General features: G+C 40.8%; 1 protein-coding gene across 1 annotated transcript in view; it reads left to right on the top strand.

Annotated features, from left to right (window-relative positions):
* The window catches only part of myo10 (myosin X), a 150,520-nt gene that overhangs the window by 117,369 nt on the left and 8,922 nt on the right, over nucleotides 1-24,229 (top strand). Inside the window, exons 20-31 of the mRNA XM_044368176.1 lie at nucleotides 10,630-10,754; nucleotides 10,886-11,000; nucleotides 16,567-16,673; nucleotides 16,766-16,987; nucleotides 17,416-17,455; nucleotides 17,802-18,764; nucleotides 19,583-19,703; nucleotides 20,089-20,332; nucleotides 21,043-21,138; nucleotides 22,050-22,143; nucleotides 23,062-23,117; nucleotides 23,698-23,840. Coding sequence (XP_044224111.1) covers nucleotides 10,630-10,754; nucleotides 10,886-11,000; nucleotides 16,567-16,673; nucleotides 16,766-16,987; nucleotides 17,416-17,455; nucleotides 17,802-18,764; nucleotides 19,583-19,703; nucleotides 20,089-20,332; nucleotides 21,043-21,138; nucleotides 22,050-22,143; nucleotides 23,062-23,117; nucleotides 23,698-23,840 — 2,326 coding nt within the window. The remainder of the gene's footprint in view (nucleotides 1-10,629; nucleotides 10,755-10,885; nucleotides 11,001-16,566; nucleotides 16,674-16,765; nucleotides 16,988-17,415; nucleotides 17,456-17,801; nucleotides 18,765-19,582; nucleotides 19,704-20,088; nucleotides 20,333-21,042; nucleotides 21,139-22,049; nucleotides 22,144-23,061; nucleotides 23,118-23,697; nucleotides 23,841-24,229) is intronic.

The following is a 24,229-nucleotide window of genomic DNA, read 5'->3' as shown; positions in this document are numbered from 1 at the left end:
GAAACTTTCCTCTTTCAGCAGATCAATGTGAAAACAGACTTCTAGTGTCAAACTCTGCACAGTGAAGCTCAAACAACATTTTTAAATGTAGGGGGACTTTAATTTATTTTGACCAAACTGTGTCTGTAGCACTGAATCAAAGTCAAAAGATGCTTTGTCAGATTCTTATTCTTGCTTTGTTTAAACCACAGTTTTGTTCATTTATTCATATATTTTATTTAATTCAGGAAAACATTTCCATTTGAAGATTTTGACTTATATAAAAATGAGTTTATTTGTTGCAAAAAAAATGTTTATACTCAAGTAAAATATTAAAAAATGTAAAATGATAAGGAAGTTATTGGAGCAGCTTTGGTTCAGCTGTGAATCCTGAATGATTTTCTTTACTAACTATCTATAAAACACATTATATTTTAATCACAATGAATGCAGGTGTGCAGAGTGACTGACAGTGAGGATGAGCTTCACTTCATACTACCTGCAATAGATTATGAGGAGGTCAAAGGTCACATTATGGTTACCTCATCTAGACAGAAGCTTGCTAAGAGAGGAGACACATTAAAGGCAAAGAAGAAGGATGAAAATATTTTTTTAATACAGATTTACAGAATTTATAGACTTCTGGTTACTGGCAGGACTTCTTACCAGAAGAGAAACTGCTCAAATAAAATAAAAACTGATTAATAATTTGGTTTTGAATGATCAGAAACTGTAATATTACAGTTCAAATCCTGTAAAGTCATGCTGAAGATAAATAGATAGAGACGTATAAGTAAACATGGAAAGTCTAAATTGTTCAGGGCCTGTTTGTTCTTATATTTAATAGATATACAGAGAGAGATACATACAGTAGATCAGACACTCACAGACTGGAGGGTCCTCAGTGTCCTCTGGGAGACCAGCTGGACAGCCAGCGAGTTTTTATGAGGCGAAACGCGACCGTCTGCTCTCCTCTGCTGATCGAATGTTAAACAAGGCTTGATGATGACTTTTAAATGGAGCTTAATGCAGTGAGGGAAGAAGAGGAGGAGGAGGAGGAGGGAGGGGTGGGATGAGGGGCTCCATCCCCTACACCCCCAGGGGAAACAAGGGGTCAGGGCAACAAGACACGTGGCCCCTAAAAGCCCCCAAGAGGCGTCCCTGTCATCTGCCCGTTTGACTCTGAGCAGGTGTCAGAGAGAAGGAAGGAGGAGGGAGAGGCGAGGATGATGATGATGATGATGCTGTGTGAGTGTGAGTTTACAACAGTATATTCTGACTGATTTCGATCAGTGAAAACATTTAGTGGAAGTGAGTAGAGGTTGACTTACTGACTAAATTGCTATTTTGGGTGCAGTGATGTAACAGCGTGTCATGGGACTCCTGCAGATGGTCAACAGAGTCTCTGTGGAAATATCAATATATTGACAGAATGTATAATAGTGTAGACAGACCGTTGACTTTAAATACAACCAGGACACACACACACACACACACATATATATATACATACAAGCATACACATGTTTGTGCATGCACTGTTCATTTTCAGATGACCACACACCAAAAACGCTTGTCTCTGATTCCGCCTGGAAGTAAACACAGGATTTTGCTTCCTTGATTAGCTAAAAACGAACTAATCAATACATTTCAGAGCAAAAAACTGATAACACAAGGTTTAGATTTCCTGATGCAAGTCTGTCTCTCCTGTTTAAAATCTAATTTTTGTCAAGCAGGTTTTGTATTTTCCTCAATAAACAGCATGTCGTCTACATGACACGCCTACTACCTTTTACCTTTTTTAAGTTTAATGAGTAAGGACATGACATCATAAAGACATCATTGTATTATAATAGTGATACTTATAATACACTTATATAATGTTTCCTTAAGTTATTTTGATCTTATAACTTTATATTCTGTGAAATTATTTACTTGTTTGTGTGATTAACAGTCAGAAGTTCATACAGTATGTATGAAATAATGATGAACAGGCAGATGCCAGTATTTATAAACCGTTTTCTTCATGTCTGACACGCACAATAACACTAATTCACACACGCACACATACACACACATGTCGTCCTAGGTCATTTTTGGGGACATTACATAGATTTGCATTAATTTCCTGGAGACTTACCCTTAACCATAACCACTGACCCAAAAATCAGCATTTTACCAATTGAGGACAATGGGGACCAGTGGTCTTTAGTCTGAAATTTGTCCCTGAAAGTAGCCTATGACAGACCTACACACACACACACACACACACACACACACACACACACGTTTGCTTACAAAAAGCTGTCACACTCATCATGAACGCGCATCAAATGCAGTTGGCCGTCACCACAGCAACCCCATCCTACTTCAAGGAGTGTTTTAGCTTGTGTGTGTGTGTGTGTGTGTGTGTGTGTGTTTTGACAGTAACAACAGCAGATCATGCAGAATGATCAGAATCTATTGATTTGTGTTCTTATTGTTAGCAGGAATAGACATGTATTGACAGTACGTTGTGTATTTTTGTGTCTGTAAAACAAACTGCATGTAACAACAGACACACACACACACACACACACACACACACTCAGACACACACACTCACACACACACACACACACACACACACACACTCAGACACATTGGCTCTGGCTGTAATCAGTTTAAACTATAATCAGTGAAATGTTCAAATAAATCAATGGATCTGTCTAATTTCTTGGTCCTGGCAGTGATTCAGCTTTTATCCAGTTTATGAAACTGGATGAAGGTGGTCTGATGTGAACATTTGCTGGACACTTGTTCCTGTTAACTCAGAGGTGATATATTTACAATCCGGTTTATTTAGAATGAATAGAAGAAAAAGAAGCCATCTGTATGAAAAAACTCCAACAGAAAATCCAAGGAAGAGGTTATTGAGAAGTTTAGAAAGAGCAAAACACACGTTCAGGACTAAAGATGGAGGCTGAATTATAGAAAAACGGATCTGATAAAACTTTTATACATTTCTTTTTATAATGTTAATGCTAACTGAAGTAATTCAGGGTGTTCATGTCGTTAATTTGGTTCAAAGTGGATGATCATTAGTCTTTATTTGTTAAAATGATTAACTACAGCTTCTAAATTCACTAAGTTTTTTTAAAAGTTTCACACTATAAGAATATTTAGCATGTGCACAACAAACACTGACGCTATAAACACGAGTAATAAGTCAAAGACAGATAATATGATTCATGTTAGCCAGGGAAGGGTATTTATGCTAATCTTAGCATGCTAACAGCTCACTTGCACATCACCAGCAGTCAGATTATATTTATATTTTACAACAAATCTCGTTTGCAGGAACAAACACAATTCCTAAAGTTTAAATTTCACTGATGTGTGAAAGTTTAATTAGATCTTGATCTTACTGATATGTAGCACAATATGAAAAATGTTTAAAAATTCACATGTAAGATAATCAAATTAATGTTAAATGTAGTGAACGTGGGAAAACAGAATTTTACATATAGATGAGATAAAAATACTTCATTCATCCAACTTAATTCCAATTTTGTGCCCAAGATGAGTTAAACAATACATATATAGCAAATATTCAAGATTCAAAGAAACTTTATTGTCTTTATAGCAACAGTAACAAAGTAGAAACAGCAAGACAGTAAAAACACTGAAGTGAAAAAGGTAATGAACGCTCACTAAAAGACCAGTTTAGGTGTGATTTATTTATATTTATTAGTGTGATTTATTTATGGTATTAATGGCTGAAGGGATGAATGATATTTTAAAGGTGATACGACTATTTAATATGTATAATATACTATACATTGTGAAATTAAAAATACATAGTTGAGGTTCAAATTACAAATGATGATAGGCATATAAACTGCACAGGAAGCTGCATTTATTTTATTGTGTTATTATGATAAAAATCTCATGATAGGATAATAAAAATGATATAATCCCACATTGTATGATCACTCTGCTCTATTTCCCATCAAGGCTCGTGAAATATATTCTGTTCAGTCCAGTTTAGCCAGTCTGAGGCAGCGTCACACCGGTTCATCAGACCAGTGTGTGACACCTCCTCAGTTCACTACAATGAGTGGAAACAAAAATCACTGCCGCGTTTGAATGTAAACAGCCTGCTCTCTCTCTCTCTCTTTCACACACACACACACACACATCTCTTGTCAGGCCCTACAAGTGGCCCGCACAAATTAGCCTCAGCAGGAGATGCATCGCCATGGCAACCACGTCCCTCCCCTCTCCACACAAAAAGGGGAGTGGAGTTCGGGGTTTGAAAGCCTTTGTTTGACTCTGTGGTGGCAGAGTGTGTGAGTGTGTTGAGGAGAGAGAGAGACAGACAGACAGCAGCAGCAGCTTTGGGAAGTTTTCTGTCATTTTTTACCCCTGATCTGAAAACCTTGAAGGATTCAGAGCGGCGAGCTACGATGCACGGTGAGACCTTCTGTTTTGTTTTACGGGGAAGCGGTGCGTTCAAGTGCACGCTTGTTGCACGGGGGTTTAAGTGCTGTGGAATGAGGTGACATGCAGCGGTTTCTCTTTTTTTTTTTTTTTTTTTGGGTTGCATGACAGACGCACAAAGAGAGTCTGTCATTATTTCAGGCTGCAGTTTGATTTTCAGAAAGTAGCATCTGCTCAAAATGAATCGATCTGCTCTGTGAAATCAATCGTGAAACTAAATGTAGACAAATACTGAAGTTGTTCTCCACCTGAGGAACCTTACCTGTCATAATGACATTATCAAACATGCATTTAATGTCTGAAGATGTTGACACCAGTTTGATCAACCACAAAGACATATCTGATCAGACATGAAGATGAGTTAAATAGAGCCGCAGGACTAATTAAGGGCTATCAATATATTGACTTTTGCTGCAGTTTTCAGATGGCAAGAGGCTTAAATTTGGTACAAAGGTGGGAAAACTGTTGAGGCTTATTTGTGTTCTTTATAGATTCTCTCTACCTGGAAAAAAAATCAAGTTGCATATCAGAAGAAAACCACCAAATTCAGAGCCGATGCATGTCATTTTTTTAACTAAACCCCCAAAAGACGCAACCTTGTGTTTCTTAATTCATTGAGCAGCAAGAACGAGTCTCATCGGTCTCATTATCGCTGTGTAATTTCATAATGTAATACATTGGACAAGCACAGAGTCCCACCAATGATTCCTGTTTGTTGTCTCTTTAATTGGACTCGAAGGCTTTCAGTCTCCAAATGATACAGAGTGAATGTCAAGATGGAAAAAAAAAAGACACATTTGATTCGACTGTAAGATTATTATTAAGATGGTGATTGTAATTTGAGCTCAGAGTGCAAACATGAATGAGTTTGAATACATAATGAGGAGCAGTTAATGATATGATAATGAAGAGAAAGTAGTTTCTCTGATCTTCGGCTGATTGTTTTTATAAGACAAGCTCAGTTCTTCTAATGGGATCGCACTTTTGATATGTTGCCTGCTGTTTAGTCCAAAATACACAGCTGAGATAGTTTTCTGAAATCGAGCTTTGTGACACTAAGCTGAGACATAAAGTGAGTCGCTTCCTTCAGTCATGTGTTTCGTCATGCTCAGGTTTTAAGATTTTGTGTAGTTTTAATTTCTTTTGTTGTTTTTTTCTGTTTTACTTACTGTTTATTTCTGTCTTTTTCTCAGAACAGTTGACGCACATTGAAAAGTTACTATTTGGACCGTAGTAGCTCTGAAATCATTAATCAATTAGATGATTGACAGGAAATCATTCACTAACAATATTTGTGCAAGTCGTTGCCAATCATTTGCTTGGTTCCAGTTTCTGAAATGCGACAATTTGCTGCTTTTCTCTGTTTTATGTCAATATATATATTGAGTTCATTTTTGGTTTTGGACCAAAACAAGTAATCCTAAGATGTCACTTGTGGTTCTGGGAAATTTAAATGTCCATTTTTAGCTGATTTTGGGGAATTATAGAGACTTAACCAGTAATCAATTCATCAGAAAACTGATGAATAAACAATGAAAATAATTGCTGCTGCGGTTCGAGAGCAAAGCTCCTCTGATTTTCCTTTTTAAAAGGAAAAGTAGCGCTTCAAGTGATCTTGACCTGCTGTTTGCTACAACACATTTTGATTTGGTTCATTCAGTAGTGATCAATCTGTGCGAAAATGGTTAAGACCTTGGTCGACTATCATAATGGCACAAAAAAGGTAGTATGTTTTACTTATTGGTTTCATTTGAGCTGGAATTCCTCTGCAGGTTTCCTTTGTGTCCACTGATGTTTCTGAGAAAATTCAAACTCACAAGAATCCTCCTCCAAACTGGGTCAAGCTTAAATCCAGCAGGGTCAGGGATTTAGGTTGGATTTATGTCCATCTATGAGCCAGAAACATTGTTCCGGGGATTCCCCAAAATTCAGTGAAGGAGTCCCTACTGAGCAGTGAGTGTTAATCCTCGCCGGTTCCCACATTCAGACCTGGATGCTCAGAAGCAAACAAGACTCCTGACAAAGAAGAAAAAAACCACAGAGATCTGGGTTTTTAGATGCTCTTAGTCCTCCAGTTAAAGCAAGAATGTGGACTTCAAAGACGATGCATTCAACTTTAAAGGTAGAACAAATGTAGAAACTTGTTTAATATATGTAATATATGTTTGACTGTTGGTCAGACAAGATAAGAAATCTGAAAGCATTCTTACTCTAAGAAATTTTGATTGGTGTTTTTCACAATTTCATATCATTGTAAAGGTAAAATCAACAATTAATGAATTGATATTCAAAATAATAATTAGTTGCAACCCTTTTTGAATCACTATAGCTTTAAATGTCATCAGTGGACATTCTGTACTATACCAAACATATTACCAGACTCACCAAAGGTCACCTGAGCAGTATTTGTTTCACCAAAGTCTCATTTCATGCTCTCTGAGTCATAACGTCAGTTATCTGTCGCTGCCACCTGCTGCAACCTTATATCATTACTAACTGGAAAGTAGCCAGTAAAGACTTATGTGTCTAGGCACACACCAGTCTGAGGAATTGTTGGCCAGATGTTCCAGATGAGATTGAAGATGACTTTTCCCGGGGCATCTCAGTCCGGTTTATTGATTCAAACCAACAGGTATGCAACAGAAACGTGGTTGTTGCTATTTAATAACCATACCTGCAGACATCTGTTGCAAGTATTTGCTGCCCTGCAAGTAAACCGCAGAGCAGCAGAGCGTCCCAGGACAAAGCTGGACTGCATTGAGTTTTGAATGGGAGTCAATCAGCTGACACTTTGGTTTGCGGTCTGCATATACTATATGGTGGAGGAGTTTAATCTTGATTTTATTTTGTATCCCCAACAGTTGGTTTGCATTCACAGTCTTATCAGTGAATGAATAGAATACAGGAACAATATAGGAAAGTCATGCAGACTGAAAAATGACTAAAAAACATCTTTACAGCTCTGTGTCGTCTTGTGGTACAGAGGTGGACGGCTCATCCTGAGTTTGGTTGTCTTCCCATGTTTGCCTTTTTCACACTAACCCCCCAGGTTCCCAACCCCCTCGGGAGCAAATTGTCACGCCCCCCCCTCCCCTTTTGTCCTGCTGAATGCCCTGAGCTCTGAGTATTTTAGCAGGGAAGTTGGGCTGAGAAAGACACTGAGTTTACCCTCCAGGGCTATTGTTGTCACGCCCCCTGTAGAAGACGAGATGAGTAGAGAAGAGATGGTCTGTCTGTCTCTGGATGCTGATTTACATCACTGTTGTTGTTCTGAGCTGATGATTGATGGATTTTAGCCAATTTACTTGGCATTCTCCCCAAATGTGGAGAGTTATAATTAATACAGACCAGAAACTGAGTAATTTCCTAATGAATATTGTCCCAAAACATCTTTAAGTCAGAAGGATATGGCTAAAAGTAGCATGATTTGCTAAACAATCTAAAACTTTTAAGAAAACATAATGAATTCTAGTCTACATCACCAAAAATATGTGGGGCCTTAACTCTTCTGAGAAGGCTTGACACCAGATTTTGGATGCTGGCAGCAGAGATTTGCTCCCATTCAACTATAAGAGCATCTAACATATGATTGTATGCAGCATTAAAAGTTTCTTTTCACCAGAACTAAGTGGTCAAACCAGGGAAAACAATCTCCACCAACATATACAAGAATACATGGCCTGTCCTCATACTTTTGGCCATATATTGACTTTAACTTGCCATACTGCTGTAATAAAACAACACTTTAGGATCTTCCAAGCTCATTTTTTAAGGTACAAAAGCTGTATTCATTTGACATATTTGACAGGATCCCGTAATAAGTCAAAGAACATTATTCTATTTAAGAATCATTTGGGGTTCAGCAATACATTCTCGTGTCAGGCAGCTTTTATTCATGATGAGAAACACAGAATAAAAAAGAACAAAATGGACTTTTCTGAAATAGAAAATGTCACGGTTGAAGTAAGAAAGCAATCTCTTTGGCTGCAGATCTTTGACACAGCTTGAAACTTCTTCAAATTGCATTTCAGAGAAAAAAAAAAAAGACAGATAGACAGAGGAGGAGAAATTTCATTTACCGTCAGCTGTAAAAGATCTAGAGACGAAAAAAGAGAAAAAGAAGCTCCGCCTGTCTCTGAACACAGCAGTTGTTGACGTCCCCAAAAACCAGCCAGAATCTGAGCGAAAAGAGGAAACGAAGGAGATAAAAAAAAAACAGGGAAGAAAAGAAAGCCAGGAGGCAGAGGGCAGCTTCCTGACACCGCTCGGCTTTGTACTGCTTCAGCCCGGCCGTATGCAAATGCGGGTTATGCTAATGAGGTCTCCTCTGCGGCCAGTGGCAGTTAAAGGGCGCCATTCAATCACTCAGTCAAGATCTGGTTGTGAATTGGCCTTTCCCTTCATCTCAGCAGCTCAAATGGGCCCATCAACGAGCTATCAGGGGAGATGGGCGCTGAATAAAGGGGGCATTACGAGCGGGTATGAAAGCACCCTCTTATTCTGAGACCCCCCGACGCCTACTGAGGTTACAGGGTGAGAGGGCACCCCAGGAAACTGGCTTTCTCTGAATGCACTTCTGTAAGTAATAATGGTATCTCAATGCCAAGTGTGTTTTTTGGGAAGGGAGGGGTGGGGGGGGTTGATTTGTTGCTGTCAGACGCGCGTCTCTTTCTGAGTTCAAAGTTGTGCATGAGCGGTATGCGGCGTGATGTATGTGCGTACGTATAATGTGCGTGGATGTTTTTAAAGGGATGGAAGCGGCGTGCGGTTTAGCTGCAGACGTCACATGACATAGTTTGGCTGTTTCGGCACTCGAGGAATGAGATAAAATCAAATGTCTGAATTTAAAGGGCCTTTTTGCTCCTTTTTGGTCACTTTTAGCCCATAGTTTTGGTTTTTATGTCACATTTAAGGAATGGTACAGTCTCAACACTCTCATTTCAAGGAACAGCAGGTAGCTTTTCTTCAGCAAACAAGCTCTGCTCAACCCACCAAGCCAGCAGACAGATAGATTTAGAGTCTAGCTGGTGAACAAAGTGGAACATCTAGCGGCTAAATACTTTTCTCAGGAGATTGGTGGAGATTAAACCAGAGCTTCTATCTAATCAGATGGACACAAACAAGACTCCCATGGGATGATAATGTTGCTCTGCGTCTCTTGGATGTGTTAAAAGGCGAGTGTTTGTTGGCACAGTATAAGGTGACCATACGTCAGATGTTGTGTTTGTTCAGTTTCATCACACTAAAGCACTCTGTCACTGCTGTAAACAGTCCAACAGGAATCGAGTCAGAATCAAAATCAATCACCTCAGCTGTGAAACAAATTGCACCCACGTCAAACGCTGTGCTGGATAATAGGAACATATTGTGTTCGGCATCCTAGATTGTCAATACTGATGTAATAGTGTTGTGAGAACGTCAGACTGCATTGACTACAGAGGAACATTAATACAAATGTCCCGCAGTGTTAAAGTGTCTCATTACATCATCAGCTGATGCTGCAGGATGCTGTTAGATTCTCGTTCTTTTGAGATTTGTGCGTTTCAATTGAAACCTGCAGAAGTTTTTCATTGATACTGTCGATAGATATATTGTCATTTATTAAACTTATCAGAGTATTTCCACAATTAAAGTCTTTTATTAGATATTTGTTCCTGGATTTCCATAATTTTATTTTATCTTGAAATATTCAGCCTTTTAGCTATTATAATATTTATATGTGGCCTAAAAGTTGCCATTTCAGATGAAAGATGACAGTTTGGAGTAGTGGTATCCGGCCCTTCAGCAAAAGCATTTGGTCCCTGAAGAAACTTTTCACTTTCATAGTTAAACTTCAAAACTTTTGTTATCAGTAGAAAGCAAATCTACAATTACATCCTTAGCTGCTTGTGCAACACAGAGGAAACATTTTCATTTATGAGTCATTTTTGCCAAATTTGTATTAATAGTTTGCTCTAACTCACTTGGTAATGAGAAAAACTACATTTGCAGTTGGAAACAGTCCTAAAAGAAACAGTTTCATCTATCAATTACATTCCTAAATGAATTAATATTGGGAAAATCCAGGCCTGTGTTTTCACCATTATGACACATCTGGCCGATACGTTGAACCCAACAACTGTCTCCTGGTTTTGAGTTTAAATTTCCATCATCACTGTCTGCCTCCAGATGCCTGATCATTTCGACCAGACGGTGGTTCTGAACCAGCTCAGATATTCCGGCATGTTGGAGACGGTCAAGATTCGACGCACCGGCTTCCCCATCCGGAGACCTTTCCAAGACTTCTGCTCCAGGTTTGTCGATGTTCGGCGTATTATTCCACTCATGCATAAACACATACATCATCTTCTGTTTTATGTCATATATATATTGATACAGAAACTCAGATACCAAAGGAATCCACATCAAATCCTCTTATTTCCAGGTACAAGGTGTTGATGCGGGGCCCGTTGATGCCAGATGACCCCAGAGGACGCTGCGTCCAGCTGCTGCATCTCTACGACAGCAGCAGTGCAGAATGGCAGCTGGGAAAGACCAAGGTGAGGACAGATGTTCTCGACTTTTTAATCATACTCACATGAAGCGGTTTTGTCTGTGAACGTCTTCTTTTATCACGACCATCACAACAACCCAAAAATATTCAGTTTACTCTCATAAAGGACTAAAGAAACCATTTGAGAAACTGGAATCAGAGAATTTGGACTCTTTTTCTTACAAAATGACTCAAAATGTCATCTTCATGTCCTGTTTTGATGTGTTTATTGCATTTGAACACATGAATTTCCCTTTTGAGGACTATATTTTTGCCTTGACCATGAATTTGAGGTCCATAACCTGGTTCACAAAAACAGAGACCAGTCAAACTGAGGTCAAATCATATTCATTCTGGTCCGAGCATCAATATGTTTAATACCAGAGTGGATCCAAACTGACTTTATCAGCACTGATCATCATTATCACAGCAGAACAATGTGTTTTCTGAGGCAGACGGACTGCTGTAAAGTGTTTAACTTTGCTTTTTAACTGCGTAGTTTGACTTTGTGTTGCACATAGAGACCGTGTAGAAAGAGTCAAAACTGCACAGATACAAACATTCTGTGCAGAAATTAAACTTAATTTATGTTTTTAAAACGTCTCCTTTGCCAAATTCAAAAAATAAGTCGACAACCGTTAATTTAAATTGGTTTTCTCATGACTTTAACCTGCCATTTGCATGTCTCTCAGCAGTGAAATAAATCCCTTCGGCTCAGTTATTTACAGTAGAATTGACTTTTTTTTCCTGTCAAACCACCACGAGCTTCTGAATGTCCTGCCGTTCTCGTTCTGCCTCCGGCTCGCACCGGCTGATCCGTATTCTCCGAGCTAATATGGAATGTGATTGGATGCGGACTTGTCTCGCCGCCCGGGGGACGCCAATCCATTTTGGCTGAACTCTGCTCCCCTCAAGGCTTAATTTGGCTTCATGGGTTTTACAAATCCAGTTTGATGAAACCATTCCAGAGCGCAGGTACCTGTATGACTGCAGGCTGCGTGTGTGTGCGTGTGTGTGTGTGTGTGTGTGTGTGTGAGAGAGAGATCATGAATAATTGAAGTTTAGAGCACCTGAAGCATGGAATTCAACGTTATTGGATCCAGCTTACATCCCTTCAGTCTATCACTGTCTTCTTCCACTACACTGAATCAGAAAGAATATACCTGCTGCCCGTGTGTGTGTGTGTGTGTGTGTGTGAGTATTTCTGTGGGGAAATGACAGATGGGGGACACAGATCCCTAATCACAGCATGACCATGTGATGCTGCAGGAGGTGACAGCAGTGGAGGAAGTGTATGTGTGTGTGTGTGTGTGTGTGTGTGTGTGTGTGTGTGTGTGTGTGTGTGTGTGTGTGTGTGTGTGGATGAATGCTTTATGTGTGTGTGTCTGTTTGTCCAGAAACCAACAATGGCCCAAGAAACTGAATTAAAAGTCAGAGCTACAGCGTTAAAGTGGAACAAGTATCACCTGAATTCACTAGTCTTTCATGCTTTTATCAATTTCTACACAAAAAAACCCTGAATGTTATACCAGGTATTTGAAAAATGGCACAAAATAACGTTATACTTGTAAGACTGATGGGAACATATTCTTTTTTTTAGCATTACATGGTTGAGACAGTGTCTATTGAGCTGATTGTGAATCTGATTCGTGCGTGACGATGGTGGAGGTCAGTTGGTGTTGATGAAATCATAAAGTGTAAAGACTTTAATCTGAAGTCTGCAGATCTAGTCGCTGCCAGTCGTTCTCAAAGAGTTTTAAAAACAAGTTTGATATTTTTGCGACGGAAGACATCACTTGAGTATCACAGAGGGAGACGTACCGGTAAATAAACAGAAGAAGAAGAAGAAGAGGTGAGGTGTGAAAGAGAGCGCTGGACAACTGAAATGAGAACAAATGTCTCTACAAGATCAAATCAAAGAGCTGAACAGCCTTTTCATCACAAATCGCTCTGCATATAAACAGTGCAAGCAGCTGGCTGCCGTCCATGTTTGTTTTGGTACAAAAACACGTGATAATTGGCGTTGTCGCAGGGATCGCGGGGTCAACCGCCAGAACTGTAGTCATTACAGAGACGTGGTTCAGTGTGTTGACTGTGTGATTACTCGGTGGTAAAGTTTATGAGTCTGTCAAGTCTTTGTTGGTTTCAATCACTTTTTGACAGAAACACACTTGCAGACTTTTCTTTAGAACATCCAATATGGCTGCCACCAGGGGGCGTGTTACGTCACCTGAAAGCCCTTTTGTAGAGCCTCTAACCTTGGCGGTGTCAGCAGCGTGTCTGAAAGCGGTTCCTGCCGCTGCGACTGTCTGTAAAGCATTAAATCAATTCTATCTCTCTCCGAGGGATTCGTCTACTTTGTCCCGCTGCCTCTCGCAGTCAGATTTACGCCGCCTCCAGCTGCTTTCAGCTGGCACATGTCCTGACTGTTGTCTGGGAGAACGGGGCTTTTTTTTTTGTTGTTTGTTTGTTAGTTTTTTTTATAGCCACAAACTTAATTTCTTGGAAGTGATGTGGGCCCGCTTGCTTCTCCCAGGATTCTGTTCTCTCCACGGGGCCGACCTGTCACGGCGAGCGACGCTCCCTGAAGGCCCCGACAGCAAGAATCAAAAAGTGCACCGAGGCTTAGGGAGGCTTTCGCTCCACTAATTAGCATAGTAATGATTAAAAAGGATTAGTTGTTCAATTCATTGGGATGTAAATGTGTGCACTCGTACAAGAGGCCGCACTTTTTATGCATGTGTGAATCATGTTTGAAGTTGTTAAAATAAAGTGAGCGTGTGTGTGTGTGTGTGTGTGTGTGTGTCTCACTTTGTTTGTGTGTGTTGAATTGTTTTAATCACATTGTGGGGACATAAATCTGATCGTGCATTGTGAGGACGAACAAAGAGCCGTTCCCCACAAGCTTTTTACTTTATGTCTTTGTGTTTTATTATAAAACACTGTTTATTTTTAAAGAAATTAAACAAAGGCCTCAGGATTTCTACGTTTCACTTGTACTTTACTACATTTTAGAAGGAACTCTGCAAGATCTCCTTATAAAGTCATTTTTGTCTTTAATTTCAGCTGTTACAGTCAAATTTTATTCAAATGAGTAAAAATAGATGTATGTGTTGCCCTCTCAAGTGCGATGATGTTTGGGTTAATCACGGTCTGACAGGTGTAATTAGTTTGTGTGGATGTGGAAGTTATTCAGTCTTAAAACACTAGTATGAAATAAATCAGGAAGCAAACAAACACATAACACTTCTGTCCGACCTCCACAGTCTGGATGTGACAGCCTGTGTGGAGTTGCTCATTAAACCAGAAGGAATAACTTGCTAGTTTATGATTTCATTAATCACACTCTTAGCAGAACCTGGTCGGTCAGAAAGCGATCGAAAAAAGTAAAATTAATGTCATGGAGCAGAGGCTTCTGATTTAACTTCCTGTTTTACTTCCAGTTTCTTGGTAGAGCAGCTGATAAAGCTCACCACACAATTAAGTCTGTGAAAACTGGAATAGTGGTTAAATTTCACTGAAAAATCAAGTTTAATAGAGAATAACCTGTATTTTAATGGCACATGATGACTATATTTTCAACACATAACTACTTTTACTAAATCACCTACACATATTTCTTCATAAAAACATCCGAACGATGAATTCAGTCCAGATTCATATGTAGCAACGTTAACTTTACCGAAATTAGTCCTTCGGCAATGCTGGCTAAATAGTAGGTTAGCTTTAGCTTTCTTACAGCCGATTAAGGCCCAAACAAACAAAAGTTGTATTATTATCATATCTTATTCTATGCATTCATTGGCAAATATAGCTATAATAATAAACTATTAGGTTAAATTATTAAGAGCGCTGGTTGCGAGATAAAGAAGTTGTTGGTGGTGGGGGAATATTTTGAATCGTACCACCTGTGCTTTAAGTAATGCGGCCAATGTGGACGCAGCCTTGTAACACCTGCTCACATGATCACTGTCAGCCAGAACTGAAACTGAAGAGAAATCCAGATCAGGGGAAGAGAAGCGGAGGATATTGTCTTTAAATGTTTGCACTCTTGTATAGTTTTATTATAAATTTTACCTTTGAGGTTGTTTAAAAACATTTTTAAATCACTTTCAGTTTAATATTCTTTATTTGATTGAGATTTAGACAAATCTAATCTCATTTATTTTAGCACCTACCATTATTCTATAGTTACTGCTTGTGGACACAGCGGCAACTGTTCAGCAAGATAATTCTTTCCATGTTGGTGGCTACCTTTGCTTTGAATACTTCTTTTATTAATGGTCTACAAGTTTCCATCTTTAGCGCAGAGTGAATGAATAGAGTTTTAATCTGCCCAGATGCTTTAAATGCTGTTTCAGAAGCTTTTAAATCCACTAGTGTGTGTGTGTGTGTGTGTGTGTGTGTGTGTGTGCACGTGCTTTGGCATGTACTGCATGTTTCCTTGTTAATTAACCTGCTTGTCAGTGACGTCCAAATCACCCTAACGAGTTTACATTTCCCCCTGAAAATCTCATTAGTGTTTCACCGCTGAGGATTCAACACTCTGTCGCTCAGCCAACAACACACACACACACACACACACACACACACACACACACACACACACACACACACACGGTACATCATTCAACAGGAGAAAGGCAATCTGTGCTCCTGAACCCCTGTAGCACCGTGACATTTCCCCACCGTCTCTCTCGCCCGAGACCACGTCCCATATCTCATTTTCCTCCCTCCCTAATCGGATTAACCCCCGGCGGCCCTGAGTGGGCCCAGTTTCTCTATCAATGGACGACAGCTTGGCTCCTATAGCAGGCAGCTGCACTAAGTGCCTGTAAGATCGGTCTTTTCACAGAGTGATGTAGCCGAAATCACTTGCCGCGGTAATCTGTGGTCTTTAGCGGCTCGAACAAAAGGAGAGGAGGATCTGGATTTGATTTGCGTCGGCTGCTTTGTTCAGTTCAGTCGCTCTCCTGGAAGGGAGTGTCTGTTAAACGGCGATGTTATAGAAAAAAGGAGGGACTGTCTCTTTTTAATTCTGTTCACATGTAAATCTTTTATTCATAACGTGTGTGTAATACAGCGTCTTTAATGGATGTGCTATGTTAAGCACAAACCTCTCCACGGTGTGTCGGTGGAGAATGTCGTAAATCTTCTTTTCTTTTGTCTTTGTGTGATATTTCACACAGTGTGTTTCCATTTTTGTTGTGCTTATTTGATATAGTTTCATCACACATATATTTATAGAACTGTTACATATTCAAACATGTCAGCGTTGAAGAAATAAAGCAGTAAATAACTCATTCATACAAAAAACATCTTTAAAATGTGCAGTTGTGTCATCAGTTGCCATGAAAAAAAAAACAATGAGATGTTTAACCAATGAACATCCACGTAAACCTTCATCTCAGCCTGATTTGGAGTCGTCAAAGTTGTATTTTCCTTTGTCACGCTCCTTCTAAACCTTCATTTAAATGTTACAATCTTCTTCTTTACCTCTTTTTCTCTCTCTCCTTACATCCTTCCTCCCCTCCTCTCCTCGTTTCCTCCCTCCTCCTCCTCCTCCTCCTCAGGTCTTTCTCCGGGAGTCTCTGGAGCATCGTCTGGAGAAGCAGAGGGAGGTGGAGGTCCTGAGAGCAGCCATGATCATCCAAGCCCACGTCATGGGCTACATAGCCAGGTACGACCCGATATGCCACGTTCACAGCAGTATTTAAACGTCACCATCTGGGTTCACTGACAGTATTTTTGTCTACGCTGTCCTGCGTGCAGGAAGCAGTACAGGAAGCTGCTGCAGTGCATCGTGGTCATTCAGAAGAACTACCGGGCTTTCTACTGGAGGAGGAAGTTCCTTCTGCTCCGCTGGGCAGCGCTCACCTTCCAGAAACGTGTGCGAGGCCAGCTGGCCCGCCGGGAGTACAGCCAGCTGCTGGTGGAGAGGAGGAGGAGGGAGGAAGAGGAGCGCCACAGGAGGATGGAGGAGGAGAAGGAGAGGTGGGCTAGTCGGGTTAAAGGAGTAGTTAGTGGAACTGTTATGTAAATCCAGGCAATAACATTTTAACATTTTTACTGTTCTACATATTCCCAGTGTGTGGGTGGGTAACTGTTCCTAAAACTCTACGTTCATTGTGAGGCAGTTGGTTCGTGATCATGTGATTAATTGTAATTCTGTTTGGAAAAATGCAACTTTATTATCTGATCTTAAAGCCCAGTCTTTAAAGGAAGGTCCCTGTGTCAAACTCTAGTTTCAAGATCTTCATTCTTTTAGCTAATTAGCACACATCAAACCTGGGGCTATGCAATATTCCTGTTAAAGAACACAAGAAGTGCACAACACACAGAGACGGGCCCAGAATAAGAAATGTTTTACCCTCCGTTTAGCACCTGTTTCTGTCAGCTGATGTCTGTCTGTGTCTGTGCAGGGAGAGACAGAGGCTGGAGGCTGAGAGACTCACCAGAGAGGTACGATGAAAATGATTATTAAGGAACATTTTTTTAAAACTGTATTTGACTTGTTATTTAGATCTAAAAGTTAAGCTAACAAGTAAAGGAAAAAAGTGTTCAATGCAACAGGATTATTTTAAATCAACTCGTTTCAAGAATTTTGTAGACATTTGTGTTAGTATCTTAAAAGCATTGCTGCACACAGTTGGAATAAGTTGAAATGATTGCGCCCATTTTGAGAAAATAAGGTCTGCCAAAAAACTGATTGTATCCTCAATGGATTCTGGTGCCTTGAGAACATTCAGTTTAAGTTCAGAATCCATCAGATTTATATTTTGATTTATGTGTTTTTTTCTGTCCTCAGGCTGAGGAGGCCAGCAGACTTGAGGAGGTGCATTGTGCTGAAGAGCTAGCCTCCCTGGTTCTGGCTCAGTCTCAGCTGTCAGCAGCAGCCGCAACACTGCCGGAGCCTCCGGAGGAGCTGGAGTCATCAGAGGTCTTCGAGGAGGCGTCTGAAGCGGAGGCAATCCGTCCTCACGAGGCGTCTCAGGTGGAGGAGATCCTGCGGCTGGAGCGGGAGATTCAATCTCTGCAGAGGCAGAAGGAGCGTCAGGAGCTCTCCTTGACCGAGGCCTCCTTGAACCGCCTGCAGCTCCTCCGCGACCAGGAGCTCAGGCGGCTGGAAGACGAAGCCTGCAAGGCGGCGCAGCAGTTCCTCGACTCGCTGAACTTCGACGAGATCGACGAGTGCGTGAGGAACATCGAGAGCTCCTTGGGTGTCAGAGAAGGAGAAGAAAAGGAGAAGGAGGGCGGACGCAGGAGAGGCAACGACGAAGAGGAGGTTGATGAAGGGTTTGGCGCTGATGATGAGGCCTTCAAAGACTCACCAAACCCGAGTGAGCACGGCCACTCGGACGGCCAGCGGACGAGCGGGATCCGGACGAGCGACGACTCATCCGAAGAAGACCCGTACGCCAACGACGGTGTGATCCCACCGCTGCCGCCGACCACCCTGCTTCACCAGCCGCTGCCTTTACCGCCGGTGCCTCCAGCCTGCCACAGCGCCTCGTCCAGCGGGGACTCGGCCTACTGCCACCCCCAGGCTTCGTCCGAGGCTCAGTCCGACGACCTGGTGGAGCTCATACCGCCAGATGAGGATTCGGACTACGACCAGGACGACTACGACGAGGGCGCCATCGTGTCCAGCGGCAGCGTGGCCTTCTCCAACCCTCGCAGCGGACAGTGGTCTCCAGACTACCGCGGATCTGTGGGCACCTACAACAGCTCAGGGGCGTACCGCTTCAGCTCGGAGGGCGCTCAGTCATCGGTGGGTTGAGTCATAGTCAAGATATTCATCCCCAACAGTCAGTTACCGCCAGGTTGCTGTTCTTAACGAGGCGACAGTGAGACTTAATACTTAATTAGTTCGACGAAACAATCTTATTTCAAGGTCCTCTAACGTTTCCAGGGCTTTCAACTACATCTCACTGTCTTTATCAGTGGATTTTGCTCAGAACTAATCTTATGAATGCTGTGGCATAGCTTCTACTGCTGACTGTATGTAGGGCAGTCCATTTAGAAACCAATTAAGATTTGTAATCATTTAGTCGGTGAGCCTACCTAAAAATTTCCCCTCTTGTCCCCCTGCAGCTCTGACTTCAATCATACTTGAGGTTTTCTCTTTTTTTGTGTGTGTGTGAACTGCATCTTACTCTTGCTGGGGAACACATACTTGTAGTTACGTTATCAAAAATGCAGTTTTAACAGAAACCTTACTTGAACCTCTACATGATGCACTGTTCCTCAAAACTGTCTGAAGGATCAAACAAGTCTTGGATGGTCAGCAACAAGAATTTGTAGACTTTTGCCCATTTTCGTTGTCGATGGTTCAGATGGAAAGGCTTGTCCCTGCGCTTTATCTGCTCAGAGTTGAAACCTTTTTCAACTAGAAGGACCAAGACTGCAAAGGCAGTTTACATAAGACGCCATCCTTACTGTACATTACCAGTTTTTCTCTTATAAAGAGCTTTACAGAACAAAAATAATGCTTGAAGTACTGCAGCGCTACAAATGGCTACATCCAGTTCTTCTAATCTCAAACATCTTGGAGTGTAGTTCTTCTAATTTCCTTTGTTTTTATTCCAGTTTGAGGACAGCGAGGACGACTTCGACAGGTTCGACACCGATGATGAGCTGTCGTATCGGAGAGACTCGGTCTACAGCTGCGTCACGCTTCCATACTTCCACAGCTTCCTTTACATCAAAGGTAATTCCTTCATTATATTTGTTAAACAAACTAAACTGGTTTCCTCAAAGACCCTACCTGCTGAAGTATCTTAAATGAGGACACCTGAACAACACATCAAACCAAAATGTTGATCAGTGTGCATTGAACAAATAAATGAATACTTGTCCCTCAATAGGACAGTATCATTCTTTTGTAATAAGATTTGTAGTAATAGTTGGATTTCTCTCCCTCTATTTTCAATCCTCACATCAAATTCTGCCCTCCAGGTGATCGCATGCATCAAACTGACTATTTGATATCTAACATCTCTCTGTGCCGCCCTTCAGTCACGGCCTTCCTCCTCAGAGATTTGGCAGTAGACTGTGAACAAGAGTAAAAAAAATCTCATATTTTTCCTCTCCAGGCGGCCTGATGAACACGTGGAAGCGGCGCTGGTGCGTGCTAAAGGATGAGACCTTCCTGTGGTTTCGGGCCAAGCAGGAGGCCCTGAAGCAGGGCTGGCTGCACAAGAAGGGAGGGGGCTCGTCTACGCTGTCTCGCCGAAACTGGAAGCGCCGCTGGTTCGTGCTGCGGCAGAGCAAGCTCATGTACTTCGAGAACGACAACGAAGACAAGATAAAAGGGGTGCTGGACATGCACAGTGCTAAGTAAGGAAGGAAATCAACCATGGGTGCGATGTAGAGTTAGAATACAAAACCCCTAGTTGCCTTCTTAACACTATGCAGGGGGTAAATATTATTTTCCTACAAAGGTCAGACCACCTTCAAAAACATAATTTAGAGTTACTTTTGTGCATTGCTGAAGAAATTTATACTACTGATAGAATTCCCTTTATACACTTTATATGAAAAGAAAAACAGAAGTAAGCAATTAAAAAACAGGATTGGATTGTCATGAGATGTTGGAAAAACCTATAAGCATGCAGTTATGTAGGCTGAGAGCCAGAATTAAAGAAATGAATGGATCGAGCCGTTACAATAAACATTATCTCACTAAGTATTGATGTGATAATTATAGACGTTTTATGGATCTTGATGTCAGTGCAAAGCGTCTCATGATGCAGTTCTTCTAATGGCCACTAGATGCTGACTCCATGGTAAATGCACCATTATATGTCGGCTAGAAATACAAAGTAAAAACAGTTTTTTAAGAACAGTTATAGTCTTATTCAATAAATTTACATCCTTTGATTGTGTCCCAGTGGTGACTTTGAGAATTATTTGTCCTTTAATGAAATGTAGTGGGCCAACCTTTCCCCATCTCCTCTACTATAGTAAAATTAGGAGGGGATTTACCTTAATATATTCAGATTCAATCATTTTGTAAGGCATTTTTTTTTTTTTTTTGTGATCTACAGAGAAATCATTGATAACACTGGTAAGGAGAATGGCATCGACATTGTGATGACAGAGAGGACCTACCATCTGATCGCAGAGTCTGCCGAGGATGCCAGGTGAGTCTGCAGAGTGTGTGTTTATGTATGAATATGACTCAAGTAAGGTAGCGATAAGCTCAATATACTGGCAAATAACATGTGGGGTCAAGTATTTCTATTAACCTTATTTGTAGAACACCTTTCATGCAAGGATGCAGTCATAACTGCTTCATAAATGATGCACTTTCAGACCTTTTTTTTGTATTGGCTGATATTGTTCATGCTGTCAGTAGAAAGACAACACAATCACTTTATTACTGAAAACACATTTACATTCTTTATATATTATAATTATTATTAACTTAAAGGTTATATCATTATTACACTGCTGCTCTTTCTTTCTCTCGAACTCCTTCTTGTCTTGTTTTTTCCACATTTTTGGTTTAAACACACACACAGTCACAGACAGAATAGAGAGGAGGAGGTATCGCCACTAAGGGGTCGGTGTGCTGGTTGCCCCGGGCAACGCATTGATTTCCTCTCAGAGGGGACAGTCCACTTCCTCCACATAGTATCTGCCTTGACAGGAAGATGAACTGTGTGTGTGTGTGTTTGTGTGTGTGTGTGTGTGTGTGTGTTTGTGTGTGTGTGTGTTTATGTGTGTGTGTGTGTGTGTGTTGGCAGCAGGTTTACAGGGTCAGCTTCTCTCTGTATGAGCCAACAGAAGAGCCAGATCAGTCTGAACACAGAATCACCCTCATTTCTACCTTTATATGTACACACACACATATGTTTAATGTCCCTGTTGTTTACTGCAACAATTAGTCAATTAATTGATTAGTTGTCAACTGTTAAATTAATCACCAACTATTTTGATAATCGATGAATCGTTTGGAGTCATTTTTTAAAATAATCAGCTGATCGGCTGCTGCTGCTGTCATTACCTTAATGTCTCGATGCTGATGCTGATGTTGTCTCCATGGTTACAGTCAGTGGTTCAGCGTGCTGAGTCAGGTGCACAGCTCCACAGAGCAGGAGATCAGAGAGATGCACGACGAGCAGGCCAACCCCCAGAACGCTGTGGTGAGTAACGCCAGTAACGCAAAGCATTGTTGGAAAAGGAGTTGTAGTATTGTATGCAGAGCATTTTGTGGAAGGAAAAAAAAACAACAATTTAACATTTAAAACAACACTGAGAAAATTATAAATGTTGAGGTCAACGTGTAACGCAAAGTAAAAAAAAATGGTATTGATTATTCACACACATTTATGTACAGACTGAACAGATGTTAGCTGTAAATAACACGTTAGACTGACTGATCGCAGAATTAACCAGAACCTGCAGTTGTTTCTATTGTTTCCTTTAGTCTATGAGCAAGTATGAGACTATATACACTCATTCTGATATGGACGAATCCATAATCAGAGCAGCAACATGTTTCCTACACTTCACTGCTCACTACACTCTCCGTCTCAAGTTAATAACAAAATCTCCTATAGTCAAGTTGAGGTCAGGGTCACACCTACTCTGGTGTTTGGTATTTTGACACACAGACCCAATACTCTGCCAGACCCCACCCGACTTGGTTCCGGGGACCCAAGTGGACCCGTGAAGACCTCTAATTCAACCCTCAAGTTAAAATAGTACTCCACAGATTCAGTTTTATACTCCTGTAACATTGATAGACTGCTGATGGACATTTTTTTTTTTTTTTTTTAAAAAGAAGATTTGAAATCGATGCAGCAGAAGCAGAGATATCAAGGATGAGGCATTTTCAACACACTAGATGTTTTAAAAATGCCTCATCCTTTTTTTTCAGTGTTGTACCTGTTAGTGAACATGTTGCTGCTTCTCTGTGTGTGTGTGTGTGTGTGTATGTGTGTGTGTGAGAGAGAGAGAAAGAGAGAGATAATTGGTTTCCACGGGGCAGAGGAAGGTCAAACTCATTATCCGCACCTTGAACACTGTTACTGAACCTTTCTCTCTCTCTTTCTTTTCAGGGAACGCTGGATGTGGGGATGATCGATTCGGTTTGTGCGTCAGATAATCCAGAGAGGTGAGAACCTGCATCAAACATCACGTCACATCTCCAGAGTGTTAAAATGTTTTTCACACACACGGTTTAACATTCTTTAACAGAACAAAAGAATCAAAACATTCCCGTTAAATAAAAGCCGAAACTCTTCATCGAGGCCTGTTTGGTTTCAGCACCTCAACTAGTGGATTTATCACATTAGGTTTCATATCCATCATATTTGCAACATGGTGTCCTGTTACTGTATTTGCTCCATAATGCTTCTGGCAAAAATGGTGCACAAAGTTACAGTTCAGCTCAAAATTAAAAGGCCTTTCTAAAATCTTTCAAAATGTTAAGCTATTTTTAACTTTTTGTAACTCACCTCCCACGTCACATCCTTATTTTATTTTCAACTCAGCCACTAGAGGGAGCTGCTCTTATATTCATATTCAATTCAACTCATTTAAAAATCAAAGTTTCTTGATGTTGTTTTTCCCTCTACTGTCAACCAGATGATGAGAGAGTTTGTTACTGGTCAGGGATTTTGGAAGCGTCAGCTGTGCGGACTCTCGTCTCTCTTCTTATTTTTACCATTAACTGCATTTCTGAACCATCACAGGCCGAACTCCTTTGTCATGATCACTGCGAACCGCGTGCTGCACTGCAACGCTGACACGCCTGAGGAGATGCACCACTGGATCACTCTGCTGCAGCGCTCCAAGGGAGACACCCGCGTCGACGGACAGGAGTTCATCATCCGAGGTGCCAACGCAGTCACTTAGTCATTCTTCATCCTTTCTTATTGTGACCGTCTGTCATTAATCATAATCTTAGTTCTGTGCTTTTCTTACTTTCTCTGTATTTTAAATTCAAAGTTAAAACATACAGAAAAAGAAAATTCATGGCTGAATTTTGTCATATGAGATACTGTATGTTTATAGGTGAGCAGGTTATTCCTACAACACTGGATAAGAAAACATCAATTTATTGTATTATAAGTGTTTTGGTGTGTTGCAGATGAAGCAAAGAGTTGTGATTTGCAGGTGTTTGCACTTTGCAGATTTATAAATCTGCAGGTTTACATATGTGGCAGTCTACACCAAACTCCATACATTTTGTGTACATTTTTATGAGTTTAAAGAAACATTAAA

This window comes from Thunnus albacares, chromosome 12, assembly GCF_914725855.1.
Source record: "Thunnus albacares chromosome 12, fThuAlb1.1, whole genome shotgun sequence".
NCBI lineage: Eukaryota > Metazoa > Chordata > Actinopteri > Scombriformes > Scombridae > Thunnus > Thunnus albacares.
Note: the sequence above shows the minus strand (reverse complement) of the source record. Positions and strands in the feature narration are given on the sequence as shown.